This window comes from Equus asinus, chromosome 8 (assembly GCF_041296235.1).
Source record: "Equus asinus isolate D_3611 breed Donkey chromosome 8, EquAss-T2T_v2, whole genome shotgun sequence".
Classification (NCBI taxonomy): Eukaryota; Metazoa; Chordata; class Mammalia; order Perissodactyla; family Equidae; genus Equus; species Equus asinus.
In genome coordinates, this window is record NC_091797.1 from 7,533,004 (window position 1) to 7,557,760 (window position 24,757).

General features: G+C 36.7%; 1 protein-coding gene across 4 annotated transcripts in view; it reads right to left on the reverse strand.

Moving 5' to 3' along the window:
• The window catches only part of PHF3 (PHD finger protein 3), a 76,306-nt gene that overhangs the window by 40,842 nt on the left and 10,707 nt on the right, over positions 1-24,757 (reverse strand). The window contains exon 2 of one of the 4 annotated variants that reach the window (XM_044776942.2): positions 24,425-24,627. The exons of 1 other annotated variant lie outside the window; for it this stretch is intronic. In XM_044776942.2, the coding sequence (XP_044632877.1) occupies positions 24,425-24,602 (178 nt within the window). In that variant the 5' untranslated portion in view covers positions 24,603-24,627. Of the gene's footprint in view, positions 1-24,358; positions 24,628-24,757 lie in introns of those variants that run through there. 2 more of the 4 variants (XM_044776939.2, XM_044776943.2) reach the window with 2 other exon arrangements.

Below are 24,757 nucleotides of genomic sequence, written 5' to 3' on the forward strand. Positions count from 1 at the left end.
TGATTTCAAAGATTTTGCTGAGCAACTCAAAAGAAGGAGTTGCCACATTTACAAAGATGGGGGTGACTGTAGGAAGAAGTGGTACTAGGGGAAGGGGCGGGTAGTATCAAGAGTTCAGTTTTAGGCATTAAGCTGAAGATGCCCAATAGACACCCAAACAAGCTAAACAGAGGAGTCAGGAGCTTCACGAGAAGTTGAGGCTAAAGGTGTGTGTGTACATATATTTGCAAGTTGAATAATAAGGAGTGTTATAAGATCGGACAGTATCACCACAAAAGTGAGTAGTAATAAAGATGCCTACAATCTGAACCCTGAGATACTCCAATGTTTAGAGGTCAGGAAGATGAAGAGGAATATCACAAGAATCTGAGAGGAAAAAGACAGGAAGTTGAGAGAATAACCAAAAGAGATGTAAACCAAAGATCAAGTGAAGAAATCATTTGAAAAGGCAGAGATCAACTGAGCTAAATGCCACTGATGGGCAGAAGAAAACAGAGACGGCCTTTGGATCTGGGAGTGATGGTGACTGGTGATCCAGTGGAGTGGTGAGGAAGAAACCAGAATTTGGAGGAGAGATACTGGGAATAGAGAGCACAGAAAATTCTTTCCATGAGTTCTGCTGTAAACAGAGCAAAAACACAGAGCAATACACATATACTAACAAATAATTATAAAAGATGCTATGTGGAACACTGAAATTCAATCATAAGAACTTCGACGGGGTATATAGTTTTAGACTTCTTTTACAATTCTACCAGGCACAGCTAAAACAAAAAGCAGAGCAGAAATCCCATCGTGTTAACTACAAACCATACCTATGGAAACAGAGAATAGAAACCTAACCTCGAAACATGAAAATCTAATTTCATAAATGTCTAAATATGTAATCAAATACAGGATATAAGGGCTAAAAATTTACCAAAGAATTTTTTTTAACTATCAGGCAATATTTATTATGAAATTAAGAAAAGTATCAAAATGCACAGAACAGATTTTCAGTTGGATTAGCCTTGTCCCATTCTTCTAAAAATAAGCACAGAAAGGCACTTGGCCACCAACCGGCCAACTCTGGAAACCATACAGTGACCAGGCAAGCACTGTTAATATGAGTTTGAGTGCTCGGGGGTCCGGGAGCATTTAGTTGCTTAAGGATTTGCTTCTTGATTGTTTAAATTTTATTTTTACTTCTTAGGTTTTTTTTCCTTTTTGGTGGGATATCACTTGGGGAAATCACTGTCTCACAGTTCATTTACATAGTCCAACAATTACAGGCTCAACCTGGGTGAAAAACTAAATATGAATGCAACCACATACACACAATCTGAGGGGATACTAAAATTATTTACTAACAGTGGATTACTTTAATCTGACAAAAAGGTTAACCAATCACCACTTCAATTAATGTATACCTTTCATTTGCCATTTTTCCACTTGGAATGTACTTCACTTACCCAGGAATCTAGGATCTTCAAGAGCTGGCCACTACATCTCTTTAAGGATGCTGCTACTCTTAATGTCACCTCCACAGAGAGGCCTGCCCTGATCGGCCCATATGGAACACAACATGTCACCCACCGTCAAACAAACCACTATACATTCTCTATCACCTTACACTTTACATATAAGCTCCATAAGGACAGGGGCTTTATTTGTCTCAAGCACAACTTGTCTATGTCTCAAAAACAACAATCCTCTAGCATTGGCAACAGTCTGGCACATGACGGGTGTATGCAAAAAATATTTGTTAAATGAACAAACAGTACCAACCATTTTTATGCCAAAGCAAATCATTATACCTCACAATTGTGGAACCATGCTGTAAGCTGCTGTTGCCTGGAACATTATTTATAAGAATGTTACCATAAAATAGGAATCAGTTGGAAAAAAATACACCTCAACTTCTTATAATATGGATCTTACCATTATTTATTGACTCACATTTCAATGATTCAGACCCCAACTAGGCACTTTGTTCTATAACATTTTGTTCACTTTTACTCAAATATAAGAGAAAACGAGACAAATGAGACCAAGCCGAAAGTTCTTAGAGGAATACATATTTTTCAGTAGCAAACTAGGAAAACACTTTTAATGTTATTATACACAACATTAAATAGAACGTAAATTCCATGAGGGGAGAAATTGGTCATGATGCTTTCTGATATATCTCTAATTCCTACAACAGCAGTTGGAACACAGTGTTCAGTCTTAAGGACAGCGTGAATGAACAAACGCATGAATGTATACAAAAATGTCATGGTTCCCAAATTCCTATCTCAAGAGATTAGAAACACCACCTTAAACTAGCCTCCAATCAAGAAGCTACCCTTAGCAAACAAAAGAAATACAATAAAACACGTCTACTCCACCAAGGTAGTGTTGATTGACCCCTTGCAGAACTTGGAGTAAGAATACTAGAAGTTTAGAAAACACAAACTAGAAGGAAGTAACTCAACATGGAACAACCAAACAACAACAAAAAGAAAGCTACTCACTCAGAAAGATACAATTAGCAGCATTTTTTCAGGGTATATATGCATAGAAACTAAAGCCTCTTTCCGAGTACAACTGATAAAGTCTCCATCTAAAGGGAACTTTGATCAGTATATTAAATAGAGATCAGAGACATAACCTTCCATTTACAATTGCACCAAAAAGAATACTGAGGAATAAATTTAACAAAGGAGGTGCAAGATCTATATACTGAAAACTATAACACATTGATGAAAGAAACGGAAGACGACAAGGAATAAATGGAAAGACATTCTATGCTCATGGATTGGAAGAACTCATATTGTTAAAATGTCCAAACTACCCAAAGCAATCTACAGATTCAATGCAATCCCTAACAAAATTCCAGTGGCATTTTTCACAGAAATAGAACAAACCTAAAATTTGTATGGAACCACAAAAGACCCCAAATAGCCAAAGCAAACTTGAGAAAGAAGAATAAAGCTGAAGGCATCATGCTCCCTGATTTCAAACTATTTTATAAAGCTACAGTAATCAAAACAGTATGGTGTTGGCATAAAAACAGACACAGAGAGCAATGGAACAGAAGACAGAGCCCAGAAATAAACCCATGCACATATGATCAACTGATGAATGACAAGAGAGCCAAGAATATATGATAAGAAAAGGACAGTCTCTTCAATAAATGGTGTTGGGAAAACTGGACAGTCACATGCAGAAGAATGAAACTGGACCCCATCTTACACCATATACAAAAATCAACTCAAAATGGATAAAAGACTTAAACATAAGACATGAAACCATAAAACTCCTAGAAGAAAACAAGGGAGTAAACTCCTTGACATTGGTCTTGGCAAAAATTTTTTGGATTTGCCAAAAGCAAAGGCAACAAAAGCAAAAATAAACAAGTGGGACTACAATCACACTAAACAGCTTCTGCACAGCAAAGGAAAACTATCAACAATATGAAAAGGCAACCTATAGAATGGGAGAAAAATGTCTGTAAATCATTTCTGATAAGGGACTAATATCCAAAATATACAAAGAGCTCACACAACTCAATAGCAAAAAAACAATTTAATTAAAAAAAATGGGCAGAGGAACTGAACATTTTTCCAAGAAGACATAAAAATAAACGGCTAACAGGTAGATGAAAAGGTGCTCAACATGCCTAATCATCAGGGAAATGCAAATCAAAACTACAATGAAGTATTACCTCAAACCTGAGAGAATGGTTATCTTCAAAAAGATAAGAGATAACTAACTGTTAGCAAGAATGTGGAGAAAAGGGAATCCTTGTGCACTGTTCATAGGAATGTAAATTGGTGCAGTCACTATGGAAGTTTCCCAAAATATAAAAATAGAACTGCCAGATGATCCAGCAATCCCACTTCTGAGTATATATCCAAAGGAAATGGAAACAGGATCTCAAAGAGATATCTGCACCCCATGTTCACTGCAGCATTATTCACAACAGCCAAGACATGGGAAATCACCTAGGTGTTCATCAACGGATGAATGGATAAAGAAGATGTGATATATACACACACACACACACATACACATATACAGACACATATATACACACACACAGTGGAATATTATTCAGCCATGAGGAAGAAGGAAATCCTGCTGCTTGGGATTACATGGATGGACCCTGAGGGCATTATGCTAAGTGAAATAAGCCTGACAGAGAAAGACAAATACTACATGGTAACACTTATATGTGGAATCTAGGAAAAAAAATCACAATTGTAGAAATAGAGAGTAAAAAAAGTGGTTGTCAGGGGCTGGGGGTGGGAGAGACAGGGAGAGGTTGAGGTTGGTAAAAGGGTACAAAGTTTTAGCGATAACATCAACAAGGTCTGAGGATCTAATGTAAAACACAGTGACTATAGTTAATACCACTGTGCCATATAACTGAAATCTGCTAAGAGAGTAGAACTTAAATGTTCTCCCAAAAAAAGATAAACATGTGAGGTGATAAATGTGTTAAGTAGATGAGAGAAATACTTACACAATGTATATGTGTATCAAATCACCACGATGTACATTTTAAACATCTTACAATTTTATATGTCAATTACACCTCAATAAAGCTGAAATGTTAAAAAAGACATAACCTTGATAGAAACAAGGTGTCAACTCTGCAATAAATTTAGAACACATAAGAGAATTATTAGAACTTGGACAACACAAGAAGAGAATTCTCATAAACACAGCTGATAAACTTAAATATACTAAGGTAAATGTCTTAATTTAATGATTAAAAAATAAAATAGTACTTTATGTACATAGCCTTGAAGTAACTGTATACAAAGTAAAATGCACCTCATCCCACTCCATAATGCAGGTCCAGAAGTCAGTAAATACTTTGTTATCTTCAGTACGTCTCTGGGCTCTTGCGAGCAGTTCGGACTGCATAATCCCTTATCAGGTCCAGTTAAGACTACAGCCCTTCCTAAGGAAAATCAAGTAAGTAGCAGCCCTCAGAGAAAAACTCCTTTAAGGAGGTTTATTTCTGCCATGTGTTACACACACACCCCTTCACGCACAAGTCTTCACCCCCTTACTTTTATTTCACACATTTCTAATAATCTCAGTTTCCTGGCTTCTCAATTAGATGGATGGAACATACAAGATGTTTGAGAAAGATACACTAACAGGTCCAAAAACATTATTTAAAAAGCAGAAATAAATCATTAAAAATTTTTTTTTCCAAGTTTATTTGTCTCAGTCCCAATTAACGTAGGGACCAAAAGCCCTGGCTACTAAAACGGGACCTAAAGCCATCACCAATAATGAAGGACACAAGAATTTATCTCCTAAGATAATTCAATCAACAGGTAAAAGGTAAATTATGTTCACTATACTGTTTTTAAAAAAAGGAAGAAGTATCAAATAAATGTTAGTAAATGACCCATTTAAAATGGTTAAAGTAAAAAACGGTTTTAAAACTGTTTCTTGGGAACTTTCTCGTATGAAATAATTCTTTTCCTAAAACACTACATGAATTATTAAAGCCAACATTGCTTGCCCATTATCAAGGTTATTTACTTGATAATTCTCCTCCTGTGACCAGTGTGTATCAAATATAATTTAAAGCATTTCTATCAACGTTAAATTCTAAACCCAAAAAAAATTTTTCTACCAAACCCTAACAACAGATCAGCTACCAAACTGACCTCTTCTTACACATGAGATGTGTACTTTCCTGACACTAAACATCAGGAAATCTTTCATAAAGAAATTAACTGTAATTATACATGTAAAACAGGAAAATATGGTTCTGAGCCCAAAATTAGCATAACATTTAATCTCAAAAGGAAAAAGGAAATCCAGAAGTACTTTAAGAAGCACTCTGCCTTTATAATAACAGCAATGTACATGATTCTCCCCACAAAAACATACAACTGGACATCGACACACACATTTAAAAGTACTCTATCGCACTGATTACGTTTGGGATGGTTTGAGTATAAAAAAGAAAAAGGACACTTTGAGCATCAAAAAGAAAAAGGAGAGTAACTCAATTAAGGTATTTTAAAAATCCATGAACCCATTATGAAAACCTAAAAGGAAAGAGCCGAAAAAATAATTTGGCACCTCTGGCACTGGATGTGACCACTTCATCAACTCCTCACTGTGGAAATTGGGAATCAAATGCTAATCCTTCCCCTTTACTCTGCCTTTTCAGTAGGAACTACAGTTCAGAGTAACCAGGAAATGAGAGAAAACCCTTCTTTACCAGAAGAACGCCAACAAATAAACATAAAAGAAAAGACAGAATTAGAAAATCACTTTGCTACAACCAATTCCAACAAGAATCATCAATGGATGCATAAAACCATTAGAGGAGAGGCTGAAGAGGAACTCAATATTTTTGTGTTGCCAAAGTTATATCCCCAGAGATTACTTGCTATCTCAAGTATTTAGGAGAGCATTGGTTTGTTTGTTACCGTTATTAACTCGGTAATCAAATTTAACATCAAACTCAAACATTCTAAGACTTCTGATGTGATGTAATATTAACTACACAGCTTCACCTATGCAAGATTCTTGCCAAAAGATGTTTAACCTAAACGTAATCAAGCTTTTAAACCTAACTTCCAATTTGCAAAAAATAAAAGGAAGAAAAGAACAAGCCACTGACATCACAAAGAAACAATATTAAAAAGACAAAACTTGGGACATTCTTAAGAGACATTCAGTCTCATCTCTCCCAAAAGTCAGTATAGAAATATAACTAAACACAATACTAAGTCCCTGATTACGTCTAGATTTGAACAAACCAAATGAAAATCTATTTTGGGGACAAATCGTAAATCTGAACATGGACACGATAATAGATTTTAGGAAATTGTTTATTTTTCAGGTGTGGTTATGGTATTGCTATATAGAAATCCTTTTTTGGAGATGCATGATGAAGTTTAATTAGATGGAAAGACTGGATGGATGAACTGGTAAACTGATAAATGGATGCAGCAAACACAGCAAAAGATTAATAGCTGAAATCTTGGTGATGGGTACATGTCTGTATACTGGACTATTCTTTCTGTTTCAGTATGTTTTAAATTTTCAAAATAAAAAGTTAAATTTTTAGGAAAAAGAAAAGCTCAAGATAAAATATATCCTTAATCAGGTATCTAAACAGCATATACTTGATTTACAGTCCGCTGGTTCCAAAACAGATTTAAAGTAGGCTTTAAAAAGACATAAAATAATAAGGTAATATTTAGAAAGGAAAAAAAGTAAAAAAAACTAAGCAAAGGAAAAATATGGATAAGAAACTAAGATGAACTGAAGGATGATGTTAGTTCCCAGAATGAGTTACAAATATTTACATTTTACCAGGGGTTCCCTGACTTTATGAAGCTTAAAAGTCAGTTTGGCAGGTATTTAGCAAACTCTTCACGGGAAAAAAATATGAAAAAAATGGTCATTATAGATTAAAAGGTCCTGCCTCCAAATAAAACACTTTACCATTTCAATAGACACCCTTATAGCAGCTTCCATCAGACCTTAGGTGCACAGCAGGCAGGGGGTCTCCTAAGGAGGCGTATAGACCTAAAGGGGACACACACAACTGATCCGTGTCCAGGAGAAAACAGGATTACCCATACTAACTGTCATCTAAAAACTAAAAAGAAATTAAATTTTACCAATATTTAATCAAATGGACACTAGCATCCCTTGCTGGATTCATGTCATCATAATTTATCTAAAGAGAGATCCTGAGAGCAGTGAGAATTCCATCAAGTGGAGAAGCTGACACCCTTAACGCATGTGCTTGTTTCCAACATTGTGCACTGTTATAGGATGTCAACATAATTCTTTATATGTTACAAAACCTTTATAAACAGTAGACTGTTTACAGTAATTTTAATGAAATGAGAAATAACTATTAAAATCTTTATATCATATAGAGGTTCTCCACTAATTCACAGCAAAGTCCTTAAGAAATGTTATACGTAAGGGTGAGGTATACTTTTGTAAAAATTTTTCTGCAAAATGAGACAAATGTTTTACAAATGAGCCAAGTGCTACACACCTGCTGGCCTTTTCTATAAGCAGCTGTAAGTAATATGTCATATGAAAAACTACACACCCTTAATCTGTCCCTAGTTCTAGATAAAGGTTAGTCATGAGTCTAAGAAAATATTTGCTATTCTAAAAGAAACTTGGGCTGAAAAACATGATGTTTAGAAATGTTTCCATCACTATGTGATTTGCGACTGAAAATGAAATGTGGCACCTTTTAAAACCTCTTATCTGGATACTTTCAAATTTTTCCAAATAAACAGGTTCAGTGGGTTTTGAGCTCAAATGGTAAATATTTTAAAATGTAACAACTTCTTATTGGTTTAAAAGAACAACAGATACATTGAAGATGGCAGAAATGTTCCAGCTTAGCTGTAACAGAACCTTTTGTATGCTCGATAACTGAGAACAAAAAAACTAAAATTAAGACTTGTAAGTAGAGCCTACAATTAATTTCTTCCACTTGAATGCATGTATCTTTCTTGAGTTATCTTTTTCATCCGTGATAGCCATTAAAATCAAATGTCAAAATAAACTAAACTTAGAAACAGATGTAAAAAGGATTGTTATCACAGGGCTGGCCCCACGGCTGAGTGGTTAAAGTCCAGAATGCTCCACTTCGGCAGCCTGGGTTCACTAGTTCAGACCCCAGGTGTGGACCTACTCCACTCATCAGCCATGCTGTGGAGGCATCCCATATATAAAATGGAGGAACACTGGCACAGACTTTAGCTCAGGGCTAATCTTCCTCAAGCAAAAAAGAAAAAAAAAAGAGAAAGACTGCCAACAGATGTTAGCTCAGGGAAACTCTTCCTCACCACAAAAAGAAAAAAGAATAGGATTATATCAGAATGACAAGATGAAATTTTCAAAAATAAGTAAGTATATTCAATCATACTGAACTCCAAAAAAGTTCTTATACAATTGATAATTTTAATCAATAATTTTTAAAGTGTAAATATCACTTATGTTATCTGTAGCTCATTTTAAAATATCTACTCTATGTGTTATATAATGGGCATTGATATATTAGTACGTAAGACAACTTATATACATACAAGTATTGATGGGTACTCAAAAAAGTCTTACTGATAAACATGTAAGTCAAAAAAGTTTCAATAGCATTACTTTAATGAAATGAAGCCTCAGATAGACAAGTAGCAGTTTTGACACCTGCCCCTTCAGGGTGAAACAACACAAGAATTCAGTCTCCCTATAAAATTTTGTATATGAGCAGATGATCATGTTCTATGAACAGAGACCTGAATTTGACGAACTGAGGCCCAAGTTCCATTAGTTAGGAGTAAAAAATAGATATGCAGCCTAGAATAGTCTCTAACAAGTGAAGTAATATCAGGTCTGAGAACAAGCCAAGAATTAAAACATCCCAGGATGACCTGTGAACTGGGGTCAGCTCACCATACAAAAAAATGTCCTGATCTTAGCCTGCCCACAGATAACTACAGAAGCTGTGCTTGACAAGGCTGGCTCGCTGTTACCCAATTCAGCCATCCTTCTTCATTCACTAGAATTCCGGTTTTATTTTAGCCCAAAATAAAGACTACACCTTTAAATCTGCCTTACTGCTAGGTGTGCCACTGTGTAAATTATGGCGAATGGAATGAAAGGAGAAATGGTATAGGCAACTCTCAGACTACGACCGTAAAGGAGGATGCTACCTTCCCCTTCCCCCTTTCCTAACTAGAATCCAACTGGATAGCTGGAGGAGCCATCTCAAACTACGAGGTGAACCCGCAGTCAGGGCTCAAACATAGCAGTGCAGGCAGAAGGCACTTCAGTCCTCGACACTGTGAGAGCTCCATACCAGCTCTCTATCACTTTCTTTTGGGCTATTACATGACAAAATAAATTTCTTTCTTTATACCACTGTTATTTGGAGTTTTCTATCACTTCCAGCTGACCCTACTCCTAGGCCAAAAGACAAAACTTTTTGATCAAGATGACCCCGTGAGTCACAACCCGTGGGATGAGTCACAACCTATAAGAACCAAATCCATGACAGCAACAGACTAGGAAAAGATCAGAGAGCCTCAAATAGGGAAAGCATTTCTGGAATCAGCCAGGAGGCTGAGGATGACTAGGTCTCTGATTGGGGAAATTCAGGTAGCTAGGATTTCCTAATTCTTTAATAATCACAAGGATCTCCCAATGCCAAGGAATTATGAAATTCAACTCCTCTGGCTGGAAGATATATCCATCTCTAGGATAGGGAAGGTAGGCCAGGGTAGGACCCTAAAACAAGCTCGCTCTCTCTCTCTCTCTCTCTCTCTCTCTCTCTCTCTCTCTCTCTCTAGGGCCACTAAAAGTCAGCCAAATAATCTCATCCTTGAGATCCCAGAAGAATCGCAGAGGCAGCTCTCTATCTTTTATCAGAATTCTTTTTTGGTCAACATCATCAAAAAGACAGCAAAGTAAAGGGCTTAGAGATTTTATTATTCATTTTTCTTCCTGACGGAAAAAAAATGGTAAGAATAAAAATCATAGGGTTAATTAGACAAAGGAATAAAGGTCAAAACCAAGGTCAAGAAAGTGTTTACTCAAATATCCGTGATTTTCTTTATACCAAAATTATTTTCAAGTTACAAAGAATAATTCACTACTTTAAATATTAAAAAGCTGTTCATAAACCATCTCATGTTGATTAGTAAGCTAAATATCATTTGCATATCAAGTATGTAACAATGTTCTGATTATAAGCACATTTTATCAAGTTGGTACCACATTAAACAATTATCAAATTAAGAACCCTAGTCTTTCAAATTGCAAAATCATAGAATACTACCCTTTCTGTCCAAAGAATACTACCCATTATACACACACAGTGCCATAAAACTCTTTTACTCTACTATGGAAAAACGTACAAACATCCAACAATTGCAAAATCATTTGCATTAGAAAATATCCTGTTTTAATAATGCAAACAGTTCTGACACTGTTAAAGACCTATTAATCGTGTTTAAATTAGCTATATACTAATGTGATAAGATTACTTGCTTAAATTCTGAGCTGACATCACAGACAAGGTATAAAAATAAATTCTGATTATAGAGTAAGCAGTGAATTCTAAAGGAAAAAAAACCTTTTTTTGCAAATCAAGAATAAGGCTGAAAAGAATTCAGCTGGGAAGAAAGAAGAGGTAGAAAGGTGAGAGCATTCATAAAATAAAAGATAAGATGGTCAACAACAAGCACATTACATACTCTCAAGCTGTCCCAGGATAAGAGGTTTAAAAACCACTTCTCTTTCATACTTCTGCACAAAACCAGGGGTCAGAGGCCAGGCTCATTGTATTATTATTCTAAATGAACAGAGTTATGGGTTTAAAAAGCATATGAAAGCTAATCTGGAAATATGACCATTCCTGATTTTTTTTTTTTTGAGGAAGATTAGCCCCGGGCTAACTGCTGCCAATCCTCCTCTTTTTGCTGAGGAAGATTGACCCTGAGCCAACATCCATGCCCATCTTCCTCCACTTTATATATGTGACGCCTACCACAGCATGGCTTTTGCCAAGTAGTGCCATGTCCACACCTGGGATCTGAACCGACGAACCCCGGGCCGACGAGAAGCGGAATGTGTGAACTTAACCGCTACGCCACTGGGCCGGCCACGACCATTCCTAATTTTTAATGAGAAAAGTAAATTCAAATGTATACATCTTCAGAACTGACTCATGTCTGTTGTGTTCTTCTTTTTAACTATACTTTAATACAATTTAAGATATCTTTAGTATCTGACATGTGTTCTCTTCAAAATATTGTGCCAGCCATATTTTATGAATTCTACATTTTTAGATAACAAAATCCTGACTGTGATGACAGCTATAAATTATCAGATTATACTTATTACTGGGAAGAGAAAAAAATTCCTTGCCTTTCTGACTCAAAACACAAGAGAGAGTTTTCTCTTTTCTTGCAATTAGAATACACCACCAAGTGGTGGTCATCCAATAATCCCAGATAGAAATGTAGTTTTAGACTAGTTTTTCAAACCAGTAGTGTTACAATGAGATTTGTCAGATGTGCTGTCTCTCCTATTTAAGAAAATTAAGAACTATTAAAATAACCACAATGTAATCAAATAATTATCAGACATCATTTTAAATAAAAATAATCTACATATAAATTAATGTTCACTCCTTTAAACTATCCCAGGCTGCTGTCCACTCAACTTAGGGGGACATCATTCACACTGTATTCTGATTGTCCCCACTGGAGTTGTACAACCCTCCTAGCAAAATGCTCTTATCCTCATCTCAGACTCTTGTTACAGGAAAATAGCTCAGACAGCAAGGAATTAGACCAACTATGCTGAGAACAATGTCACCATTTTAGATATTCCTCTGCTTTAGTAAACTTTTAGCTAATCATCCCATGACAATTTACCTTCTTTGTTATGTATGTATGTATTTGGTAACTAATTTATCATTCAAGATGCACTCAGAGACGTAATAAAAAGTCTATGATAAAAGAAGGTCAAAATTAGGGAAACGCAGTAGTTTAGGAAAGAAGAGACAGCAGAGGACAATACCAACACTAGTAGCTCCAGTTCAGAAATCTTTTCAGCACATGCTCCAACTAAGGCAAAAAAATTTGGACAGGAGAAAAGTACAAGGAGTAGAAGCAGAAAGCAGAAGCCTAAAGGTTTCCAAGGAATGCAGGTGGTGGTGTTTCTGGTGAAATCGGCAACTAGGGATTCCATAATCCCGCCACGACGAAAGAAAACAGCAAGAGTAACCAACTGGACTACAGACAGAGTCTACAAATTTGACTCAACAACTTGCCTCTTTAAATATAGGCTATAAAACAAAAATTATCTACGCCCACATTTATTTCTGCAATTTATGAGGCTTCTCCTATTCATTTATGCATAACAGAGGATCCCAAAGTCACTGTCCAAGGAAAATCTTGGCTGTCCTCTGTCCAGAGTACAGAGAAGCCTCCTATGCAAACAAATGCCCTGATCAGAGCCTTTAAATTTCCACAATCCCATACATTGCCCTGTGTATTCATAAAGCTTATGTCTATGCACTTAGCTGGCAAAAAAAAAAGGGTAATTGCATTCCCAACAGTTCTCAAATGACATTATAGAACTCACCTTCACGTCAGTATATTTAAAAATTTGGTGTGAGGGGCCACCCTGTGGCTGAGTGGTTAAGTTCTTGAGCTCCACTTCGGCGCCCCAGGGTTTCGAGGTTCGGATCCTGGGCCAGACATGGCACTGCTCATCAAGCCATGCTGAGGCAGCCTCCCACATGCCACAACTAGAAGGAGCCACAACTAAAAATATGCAACTATGTACCGGGGGTGCTTTGGGGAGAAAAAGGAAAAAATAAAATCTTTTAAAAATAAATAAATAAATAAAAATCTGGTGTGAGAAATGATGTCCAAGGTAAGTTGTCCGAAAGATAACTAAATTCTAATCTGGGAGTGTGTCAGACCATTATATTAGTCCCTGTAAGACGGCTTATGAGGGAATACGTATTGAAGGGTATTATAAGAAAAAACCCAACTTTCACTGACAATATATTGTTAAAGATTTTCTTTTATCATACTATGCATCATAAAACTGTGGATGAAATTTCTTTCCAGTTTTAGTGGCAGAAATAGTTTTCCTTTTCCTGGGCACTGGATTTGTTTTTACCTAAAGGGCACTAATTTTTCACCTTGGAATGTTTTCCTTCCACACTGACTGTAAGAAATCTGACAGCCAAAGTTGTGCCGCCCTGCAGCAAGCATTTTATTGACTATCTCAACTCCTAGTCCCACCACCTGGCCCTACTTTTTTCCTTTCCTTATGTTCTTTCTTTTCCCCCCAGTTAGAATTTACTGAACACCTACAACTGTTAGGCTGGGCACTATTCTAGTGCCTGTATGAACAACATATACAGAGCGATCCCTGCCTTCACGAAGGTAAGTTTAATTTAGTTGAAAATTGTTTTTATCTTTAATAATTAAAGTGCCTGATAAGTCCCCATGAATCATTTCCGAGCTTTAATACAGTAATGCCAAGAAGTGTCAAGGGTCTGGGATTTTACCCCACTTGCAAACTAACAAAATAGCCCATTACTGATAAATGGTGTTGACAGAAGACATGAGACTACTGGGTCAGAGACAAAGAACGCTGTCATCACAGCAGAGCAAGCAGCATGATCATGACATTGTGTCAGTTCCCTTTGCCCCATCCCCCAAGTCCCATAGGGGCAATGCAGGAGGGCCCAGATAGCTGCTTACACACAGTGGGTTGAGATGCAGGAGAGTAACAGTGTGGGAGATGTATTGCTTTCATAGTGAGCAGTAAGCAAGCCTGCTCTTTCTCTGGGGTAAGAGGTGGGGGTGAAGGAGAAAATGTTAGCTCATTCTTCAAGGCTGCTTCCTGCAAACATGAGCCTAAAAAATGGCCCAGTTAAAGAGTGGCCAGGACCCTGCATTCTTGGCACACCCAACAGAAAAGCTCAGGGACACACAAGGCCCATGGCAGACTACTTCTCCCAATAGGTGAATGTGAAATAAATAACTAGCCTTATTAAGCATCCTCAGAAAAATAAGAAGAAAATTATTCCCATATTAAACTTTAAGCTCCATGAGAACAGAGATCAAGTTTTGTTTTACTCAATATTGTATATCTACTGACAGGCATACTACCTAATCCAAAACAGACATTTAGTAAGTGAATAAAGCCAAAACCAGCCCATTTTTAACAAAATTTCTTCCTGTTTGTTTATGTATTTATTTTATCTTTGTGAGGAAGATTGTCCCTGAGCTAACATGTGTGCCAGTGTTCCCCTACTTTGTATGCTGCATGCTGCCACAGCATGGCTTGATGAGCAGTGTGTATGTTTGCGCCTGGGATCCAACCCCGCAAACCCAGGCAGCCAAAGTGGAGCACAAGAACTTAACCACTACGCCGCTGGGCTGGTCCCTCACGATTTATGTCTCAATTTCTTCAACTGTAAAAAGAGGAGGGAGGAAGTTAGATTTTTCCTTATATCTAACCAAATACCACCCTGAATCAATACCTTATCTGATAAAGGTTTTACGTAGCTTGTGGTACCTGTTGGCACTTAGTAAAGGCACATCCTTAGAGCATCTTTCCAGTACTCATGACTCACTAAATCACTAGCCAATGATTCTCTCTCTCTAAAACCTCTTGGTCTTCAAGGACGAGAACCATTTCAGGCATTCATAAATGTCTCCTACAAATGCACATATTCTTTCAAAGGGAAAGAAGACAACTATCTCCTTTGTTCTTTTAAAAACAGAACTTAAAAAAAAAACTCCTCATCCTGATTTTGCCGACCATGCAGCCAAATGAAATCTGGGACACAGTTTAGAGCCATGCTCTTAAGAGCATGCATGTACTTGGAGGCAGAAAGACTGAGAGTCTATTCTAGTCCAAGTACTACGACTTACTGGCTAGTGAACCTGGGAAAGTACTCAACCAACCTCAAAATCTGTTTATTCAGCCATAAAATGGGGTTAATAATACTTATCTACAGCTCTTAAGGTTTTTGGGAAGAGTTAATGAGATAATGCTGGCAAAGTACTTTTGTACAGTACTTGGTACATTAACACCCATATATATTAGCTATTTTATCAACTTCCCTTTTATATAATCCCCTGCAAGAGAAAATACCTGGGAGCTTTATAAGTTGTCTCTACCTGCAAACTCCCCCATGAAACCATTTTCCCAAAAATCCCGAGATTAAAGCTAGTTTCGCAACAACATATATCAACTAGCAGTAATAGTTCAAATAATTCACCATGTTCGAAGAGTTTGGTACCTTGCTCTGATGGTTAACATTGTGTCAATCTGGTTATGCCACAGCACCCAGATATTTAGTGAAACGCCAGTCTAAATGTGAAAGCATATTTTAGAGGAGATTAACATTTAAACCAGTAGACTTTGAGAAAACTAGATTATCCTCCATAATATGGGCGGGCCTCACTGAATCAGTTGAAGGCCTTAAAAGAAAAAAGATGGAGGTCCCTAAAGTAAGAGCGAATTCTGTCTCCAGACTGCCTTCAGACTCAAGCTCCAAGATCTATTCTTCCCTGGGTCTCCAGTCTATCAGCCTAAGCTACAGATTCGGGGCTTGTCAGCCACCACAACTGCATAAACCAATTTCTTAAAATAAACCAATCTCAATCTCTCTCTCTCTCTCTCCATACATACACACACACACACACACACACACATACACACTCTATTGGTTCTGTTTCTCTAGAAAACCCTAATATACTTACAAACTGAGAAGTCTGTTAATAGCTTTATTACCAACAGAAAACTAGCAATTAAGATTAATATTACTAATAGATTAAAAAATCTTGGAAAAAAGGGAACAAATGCAATTGACCATGGGAGAAATAAACAACAGGGTAAAATTCAACAGTGACAAAGGCATGGTAATAACAGACAGGGTTCCAAACACTTAAGAATTACTGGTTATCAGAAATTTTATGTCTATTCTGACTTAATTAAAAGAGAGTCATTAGTTCAAAATGGCAGACTTTTTATCTCCTCCTTCTCTCTAAATCCATTAAAATAAGAATAAAGGAATACAAAGAAAAGCACATAATAACAAAGAGGAGAAGACGAGAGAAGAGGAGGGAGCCCAAAAGCAGACAATAGATTTTTTTGTTTGTTTTCTGCTTTTTTCTCCCCAAATCCCCCCAGTATATAGTTGTATATATTTTTTTTTTAGTTGTGGGTCCTTCTAGCTGTGGCATGTGGGATGCCGCCTCACGGTGGCCTGATGAGTGATGCCATGTCAGCGCCCAGGATCCCAACCAGCGAAACCCTGGGCCGCCGAAGCGGAGCATGGGAACTGAACCACTTGGCCACAGGGTGGCCCCCAGACAACAGATTTTAACAAATTTCTAAAAGATGAAAAGAAAATTGAATAGAAGAGATTAATGGAACAGCAGGGAAAAGTTACAGCCTAGAGCCAAAGGGAGCTACAGCTTAAGGAACAACTCCACCCAACAAACATACAGAGTTTCTAGAAATGGAATGGTAGAGAGCACTGGCAGTGAGCTGGGCTAGAAATAAGGAATTAACTTAAGGCCTAACTACTGAGAGGTCAACCTCATCCTTTCCCCCACTGCAGTACCCAGCAAGGCCTAGAGCCAAGCACTGAACTCTGAGCAAGAAAATCTTTTCTTAACGAAAACTGAATGAACCAGTTGGAGGAAATAAGAGAGTCTCTACCTAAGGAGAGGGACCCCTCACCCTGGTATTTAGGGGTCCCCCAAATACCTGCAGGCTCTTAAGCTAAAGCCCACTTACCTCACAGCAAAACTTGACATAAATTTCCTATTTCCTCCCATTTTAAACATCAACAAGCAACCAAAAATAATCAGACATTTGGGGAAAGCTTGCAACACTATGGGAAAGATCAAAATAAACAAATAGAAAAACCAATTTAGACTATAAAGAGCTCTGACTAGATCCCTATGACAATAGAATACTATTTAAAAATGGTATGAATAAAGATAACAAGAGTTCTTAGAAATGGTAATTGTCAAATTAAATCCTCAGAGAGATGGAAAATAAGGCAGTAAATCTACACAAAGACTAAAACAAATCGATGGCAAAGATGCAAGAAAGAGATAAGAAAAATGAGCAATTAATCCAGAAGGGCCAGCTTTCTACTAAGAGTCTGCAAAGAAAAACAGAAAATTTCCCAGAGCTGAAGGGATCACTCCCCAAACTGAAAAGGCCACCAAGTGCCCAGCAAACACAATGAAAGACTGCACACGAGAAGACAGAGAAGCTCTAAAGCTGGGGTGTGCGAAGGCCACCTAAGAAAGCAACACGTCCCCTGCAAGGAGCAGGCAACCCATCAGCAACACCGACGACAGCAGACTCAGAACAACACCTTAACATGTTAAGGCACTGATACTCAACTTTGTTTTCTATATAAAGGCTGACTATTAGTTAGGTATGATATTACTAGAAAGGATGTCATTAAATAAAGAAGGCAGAGATAAAGAAGATGAAATACAGGCAAACAACCACTCTACTCAAGAAGGGCAGTGAAGCTCGGGATGACAGATGCACAAGAGGCCTAGAGAACAGCAAACCCAGACAGCAACAGGCCAATGACAGAGGGCTCTGGGAGGCAGGTCTCCAGAAAAAAAGGTAGACTCAACAGAACCAAAAGTACGCCCAAGACACTGGAAAAAGAATCCTGTTAGAATAGCATAGAAATTCAAGTTTTTTAAAAAAAAAATGCAGTCAGCAACCCAAAAAATAAAAACTGTACTAGTCTTGATCCAAGGTTTGTGTTTTAAGTCAAATAAGCAACGGGCTTCAGGAATAACAAGGGAATGAATTTTAAGCAATAGATGAAAGGAAGAAACAAAGATATCAGGGATATAGTGATGAAGACATGATTAATTTTATTTCTCACTTTAAATTAAAACGACAGAAAATTAAATGCTCAGGCAATGCAAAGTAAAAATATACTTGGCTTTATATTATGTCAGGCTAAGGAAGCAAAAGTCAACTGACTCAAGTAAAGGTAAAACAGAGAAATGCCACAAAATATATACACTAAAAACATAAATTGGAAAACTCTGGTCTTGGGCCAGAAATTCCCTACCTCTGGATTTTCTAAGTTTAGAAAGTGATACTTTAGTGTTTGTGTTAAAGGGCTTATTTGTTTTCTCTGAATCCAATTCTGTTATTTTGGTATTTAGGATGACCTGTATCAATGACTAACGAAAAATACCTGTTCGAGAAGAACTGACATAATCTATCAAAAATGTCTAAATTGAAAAACAATCTATAACAAGGAGAAAGTATAAGAAATAAGACGGCAAGAAACAGAGTGAATTAAGAGCAATGAAAGCTGCTTACATAAATGCAGTTATCACTGAGCTATGAAGCTGTATTTCAAAGAATTTAAAGAAGCAATGAAATACATCAAGCCTGCAAATAGGATTTAGGATTAAACCGTCTAATTTTTAATAAAGAAGAAGTAACAGAGACACTCTATGTTGGAACAGACCATAAAAGGCCACCTAATAGAAACAACTACCTGATAACTAAAATGTCCGATGAAACACCCCAGGCAAGAGGGTCACATCCACAATAAATCCTATATCCCCAGGGAACCTATCATTCTATCTTTTGGGAACCTCAAGTTCTTCCTTTTAACCAATCAAACTCTGCCCCCCTCTAACTGCTCCCTGGTGGATCTGGCGTTTTCCTGTTATCCATAAAAATGTCCAATCTCTCACCAATGTGACAACCTTTCAAGCATTTATGGCTACTATCGCGTTCTACTCTTTCCAGCTTCCAGCATCTTCTGCTCTCCACTAATTTACATCTGTAATTCTATAAGGTGTTTGCCTCTCTTTTTTATTTGCTCTGTTCTGAATATACCCTAGTTTCACCAAAACTCCCCTAAGTATAACTTGAAATGATATTTAATATTAACCATCCATTTACAGAAATGAAGTTTTATTCTTAAAGGTTATGCATGTTCCTACAAGGCTGATCAGTTACTCTTTAACATTCAATTAAGAGTATATGCTTTGTCTTAACCAATATATTTTCAGCTCATTTGCATGACACATTAAATTTGTATTTTCTAATTCAAATGCAATTCTCAAAAATAAGATCAATGGCGCAAAAGGGTCATTAAAGCACAGAAGTGAAAAAAAATAACAGCAAATACTACCATTCAGAATAATAAACAAAAGTAGTGAAAAAAGACCCCAGCGCAAACATGGAATGAATTTATATGTATAACTGGATCTACATGTGCAATCAATTTCCACAGAGTTCGCCACCCCCGCCTAAAATACCAATAAGAAGAACGATAATTACTATCTGAAAAGTGGTTTCTACTGGACCAGGGTCCACTGTATTTAGTTCAATGTACTGCCTGATTGAAAATGTCATCCAAGGAGCCAGCCCAGTGGCGCAGTGGTTAAGTTCGCACGTTCTGCTTGTTGGCGGCCCAGGGTTCACCGGTTCAGATCCCGGGTGCGGACATGGCACCACTTAGCACGCCATGCTGTGGTAGGCGTCCCACATATAAAGTAGAGGAAGATGGGCAGGATGTTAGCTCAGGGCCAGTCTTCCTCAGCAAAAAGGGAGGACTGGCAGTAGTTAGCTCAGGGCTAATCTTCCTCAAAAAAATAAACAAATAAAAAGAAAATGTCATCCAAGAAAAGCATGAAACCATAAAAACTTAATACCTTTTAAACAAACCTCAGTGATGCAGAACACCATTTTTCCAGAATACAATATAATTTTTCCAATATTACACAGACGAATGCTGCCTCTCATGATGAAGAAGTCCCAAACTACAGAGCTATGATTAATAGTTAAAAATGTCTGTGCCAAAAAAGGGACCAAATCATATCATTGCTGAGAAGCTTGTAAAACCAGTCTTAACATGTATTACAATACTTTGCTCCAAAAGAAAGCAGTACAAGCTAAACTTCTTATTGAACACTGCTTGATGTTATATATTATCAATGGCATTCACGATAGGAAAGCAGCTATCATATATGCATGCTAACAGAAATTTTCCTTTACAGTTGAAAAAAACACAAGTACATAATATGAATCGACTCTTAGCAAATATGCAAGATGATGGTAAGAATTTAATGATTTTTTGACGTGTTTAATCTCCAAAAACCATGCCACAGGAAGTTTGTTTTTAATTGAGTGAATGATGATTTTGTAAGCACAATGTAGCCTGGAAAGGACACCTTGGTTTCACTGAAGGAGGCGGTAGCTACAAGCGCCATATGAATGAAAGGCTGCTCTGAATACCCGTATGTCTACAGTGTGTCTATCTTCCTGGTCTTAAGGAAATACATCAAATTACAGCCACTGAACATTTATATTCAATATACCATATAAAGAAATGGGTCATAAATACAAGATTTGTTTCACATTTATGAATCAGTGTCTATGTAAAAGGGGAACAGGTTTGTAAAATGAGAGAGAAAATAAACATTTCTTCATGACACTGATAATTCTAGTTTTTCAAACACCATTTCAATAATTTTGAATACATTCCTCAAGTGGTATATATAAACAACACATTTGGTATCTTGAACCCATTACTTGGGAAAATGTTTTTATTTTAAGGATAAGGTATCAGGATTTTTTTAAGGATACCAATAACTGGTTTGATCATCAAGATCAAATACTTCCCCAATACTTGATTTTCCTTACTCACTGGAGTTTAAAAAAAAAATAACGTTGGGGCCAGCCTGATGGGTAGTGGTTAAATTCGTGCACTCCACTCCAGCAGCCCAGGTTCACAGGTTCAGATCCCTGGCACAGACCTGCACCACTCATCAGCCATGCTGTGACAGAGTCCCACATACAAGACAGAGGAAGACTGGCATAGATGTCAGCTCAGCGACAATCTTCCTCAAGCAAAAAGAGGAAGATTGGCAACAGATGCTAGCAGTCAATCTTCCTTATCAAAAAAAAGGAAAGAATTTATTATTGGGCAAACCTAAAAACCATATGCAAACACTACAATTACATAAAGAAATACTTTACAGAGTCAAAAGCATTCCAAAAGAGGAACAGAAATCTACCAGTTATCTCTCAAAATGAAACCACTGGAATCCTAACTTCTGCACATCTGACAGAGCACTAAATGTAATCTTCCATGTTTCTTTCCTATTTTTACAATTTTTAAAGTTACTCTATGATTCCTAGAGACAGCTGAAATACAATGCAAGCCATTCAACTACACCAACAAAAAATTGGTCTTCAACAACTACAGCAACCAACCTGGTTCAGCATAGCAGAGAAGAAGACAGCAGTTATTCTGCTTGCTAATTCTGCACTGTCAAAACCACGGTTACAAAATAACCATAATCTACAGCTTTCCTTGGTTTGAGGAATACTGATAGGGTCATTTCCCTGCTAAGCTTCACAAGACAATTAGGAAAGACCTACAGAGCCAAGTACAAACATCTGGGTAAGAGCTATGTCATTTTTACTTAAGAACAAAAAGATGAAGTAGTTTGTGAATAGCTGAGTTATAAAAGTTCTCCACATGGGGTTTTCACTAAACAAAATTTCTTGTTTGTGATGCTCTCTTAAATCTAAAATTATTTCAAAACACATTTTTTTAAATACTTTTTAACGTTTTCCATTTTGCTATCATTAGAAAGTATACAGGTCTTATAGTGAACCAAATATCCCCAAGGGCAGAAGGAACTCTGAAGTAATCAAGATCAATCCCCTGCCTGACAGTACAACGACATGGAAAGAATCCTGGACAGGGGAGCTTTATTAATTTAAGTTTCCCCTACATATTCCTTTAAACAGCTTAAAAACACACATACTACATATATATGAATACAAACAGTTCTCCTTCAGAACCAAGGTAAATAATTGCAGCAAATAAATTTAAAATTAGAAAATAATTGCATGTAAGTTCTTAAATAAAAAAGTTAAAGTTTACAAGATAATAGAATCATAAACAAGTATTAATCATACCTTAAAAATATTTAATTACTTCAATAAAGATGTTCTAAGTCTTCTATTAGCAAAAGAAATATTCACCAAAACTGAAGAGACTTTTCACATCAATAAAAACTTTTCATATCATCCGAAATCAATTAAAAAAGAAAAAAGATAGCAAGTAGGAATACCAGTATTACATAAAGGGCTGGGATTTTATAAGTAAAGTCTAATAGGATGATACAGTTGCCCATTCCAGGCGCAGTATAACATCCTTGAGGGGAACTGTACTTCCAGTAACAAGCACATAAGTATTCAATACATGTTTTTCCTGAATTTGGACTAAACTGTGAGACTTTGCACGTACAACCAAACACTGTCAAAAGTGTTTGACAATGAAGATAATTAGATAAACTGTACCGACACAGGAACCAAAGTAAAACTTGAACAATGCATACATAAAATAAAACTTTAAAAGCTTTAAAACATTTAAAATACAACAAAAACAATGTAAACCTATGCAATAACACAACACAATGTATACAGTTCAGAGATACACCATCAGCAAGCAATTCCAAAGACCTCAATAGTAAGGAGTTGTTAAAGTGACAAGATCGCTAGCAGCCAAAGTGCTGAGGTCTTCAGGCACAGTAATCTGACAGTTATGGATGAACAGCGGGCCACCTAATATAAACTTTAAGTAATATTACATCAAAATATTAGGTACAAAATAGTAAAAGGAAAATAAAAAACATACTGAGAAACTGTAGTGCAGAAGTCTAGAATCATTGAAAAACAGACCACCACCACAAATACCCGTGAACTACTCTAGGGAAAAGGGAGGGAGAGCCTGGCTTTCCCTTACCTCATCTTAGCTCACAGAACAGATAACTGCTCCAAAGTTTGTTGTAATTATTTCTTTGCTCTATAAAAGAAAATCTACATATTTTTCCACATATTAACATATCTCTAAGTAATTTCTTAAGAATTAGTTTAGCCCTACGGAAAGTTACTATCCTCGATCTTTCAGTTACTTCAACTACAGATCCTAGAATAGCGCTGGCCCACTAGAAATATAATGAAAGCCACATATATAACTTTAAATTTTCAAGTAGTCACCTTTAGAAAAGGTGAAAAGAAAACAAATGAAATTAATTTTAATAATTTATTTCATTTAACCAAAATATCTAAAATATCACCTCAGCATGTAATCAACATTGAAAAAAATTTGACGAAAACATTGTACATTCTTTCTCCTTACTGAGTCTTTAAAATCTAACGTGCATTTTACAGCACATCTCAGTTAGGACCAGACTCATTTCAAGTGATTAACAGTTGTATGTGGCTAGTGGGTACCACAGTGGACAGCACGGGTCTAGAGTGCCTTCTCTGAGATACATGTACAAAATACCAAAAGATCTGAAATGGGAGCACACAATAGATAAAATTTAAAGGGCTGGGAGGGGCACTGAGGTCAATTCAGTAGTTCCCCCTGACTCCAGCAGGCCTAGGGTGACAACATGTCCCAATTTGGAAGGCAATCCCTATTTGCTAGGGAGAGTCCCAATTTACACCTGTTGTCATGATGTAATTATTAACAGCACCCCCTGTAATTCTCACAAAGTATCCACTTTGGATGCTAAATTATATGGTTACCCAGTCTATATCCATAATATCCTCAAAGGTAATTCCACACTCCTTAGAAGAAAATTTAATTTAAATTCTAAATCTGATGCCTAGAAAAGCAGCTCTCAATTCAAAGGAAAGAACCCTAAATTCACTACCCTCATCAAAAAAAAAAAAAAAAAGATGCTGCTGAAAATTCTTTTTATTTTAAATTTCAAACTAAAAAAAAAAAAGTAAGAATTACCTGTTGAACAAGGCCTCTGGAAATTGGGATCATTGCTATCCAAAACAGGCAAACAGAACTGCTTACTTGCAGATCCTAGCATAGGATCCTTATCGCTGAGCATGTTCTTCAGCGAGTCCTCTAAGACATTTTGACTTGTACTAAAATCCTCACAGACTTCATTCTCCAGGTTGGATCCTAGAAATAGGGCATCATCTAAGTGTTCAGTAGGAATTAAATGATTAAATGTATCAACTATATCCATGAAGACTTCTGTGTGTCTTTCAACCCTATAGAAAGACAAAAAAAATACCATAAGAAATAAAGCTATCAATTGATAATCACCTAAAACCAAATTATTTTAATAGTTTTGAGTCTAAGAACACACTTAGGTATTTCTGAATTGTTTTTAAAAAAAAT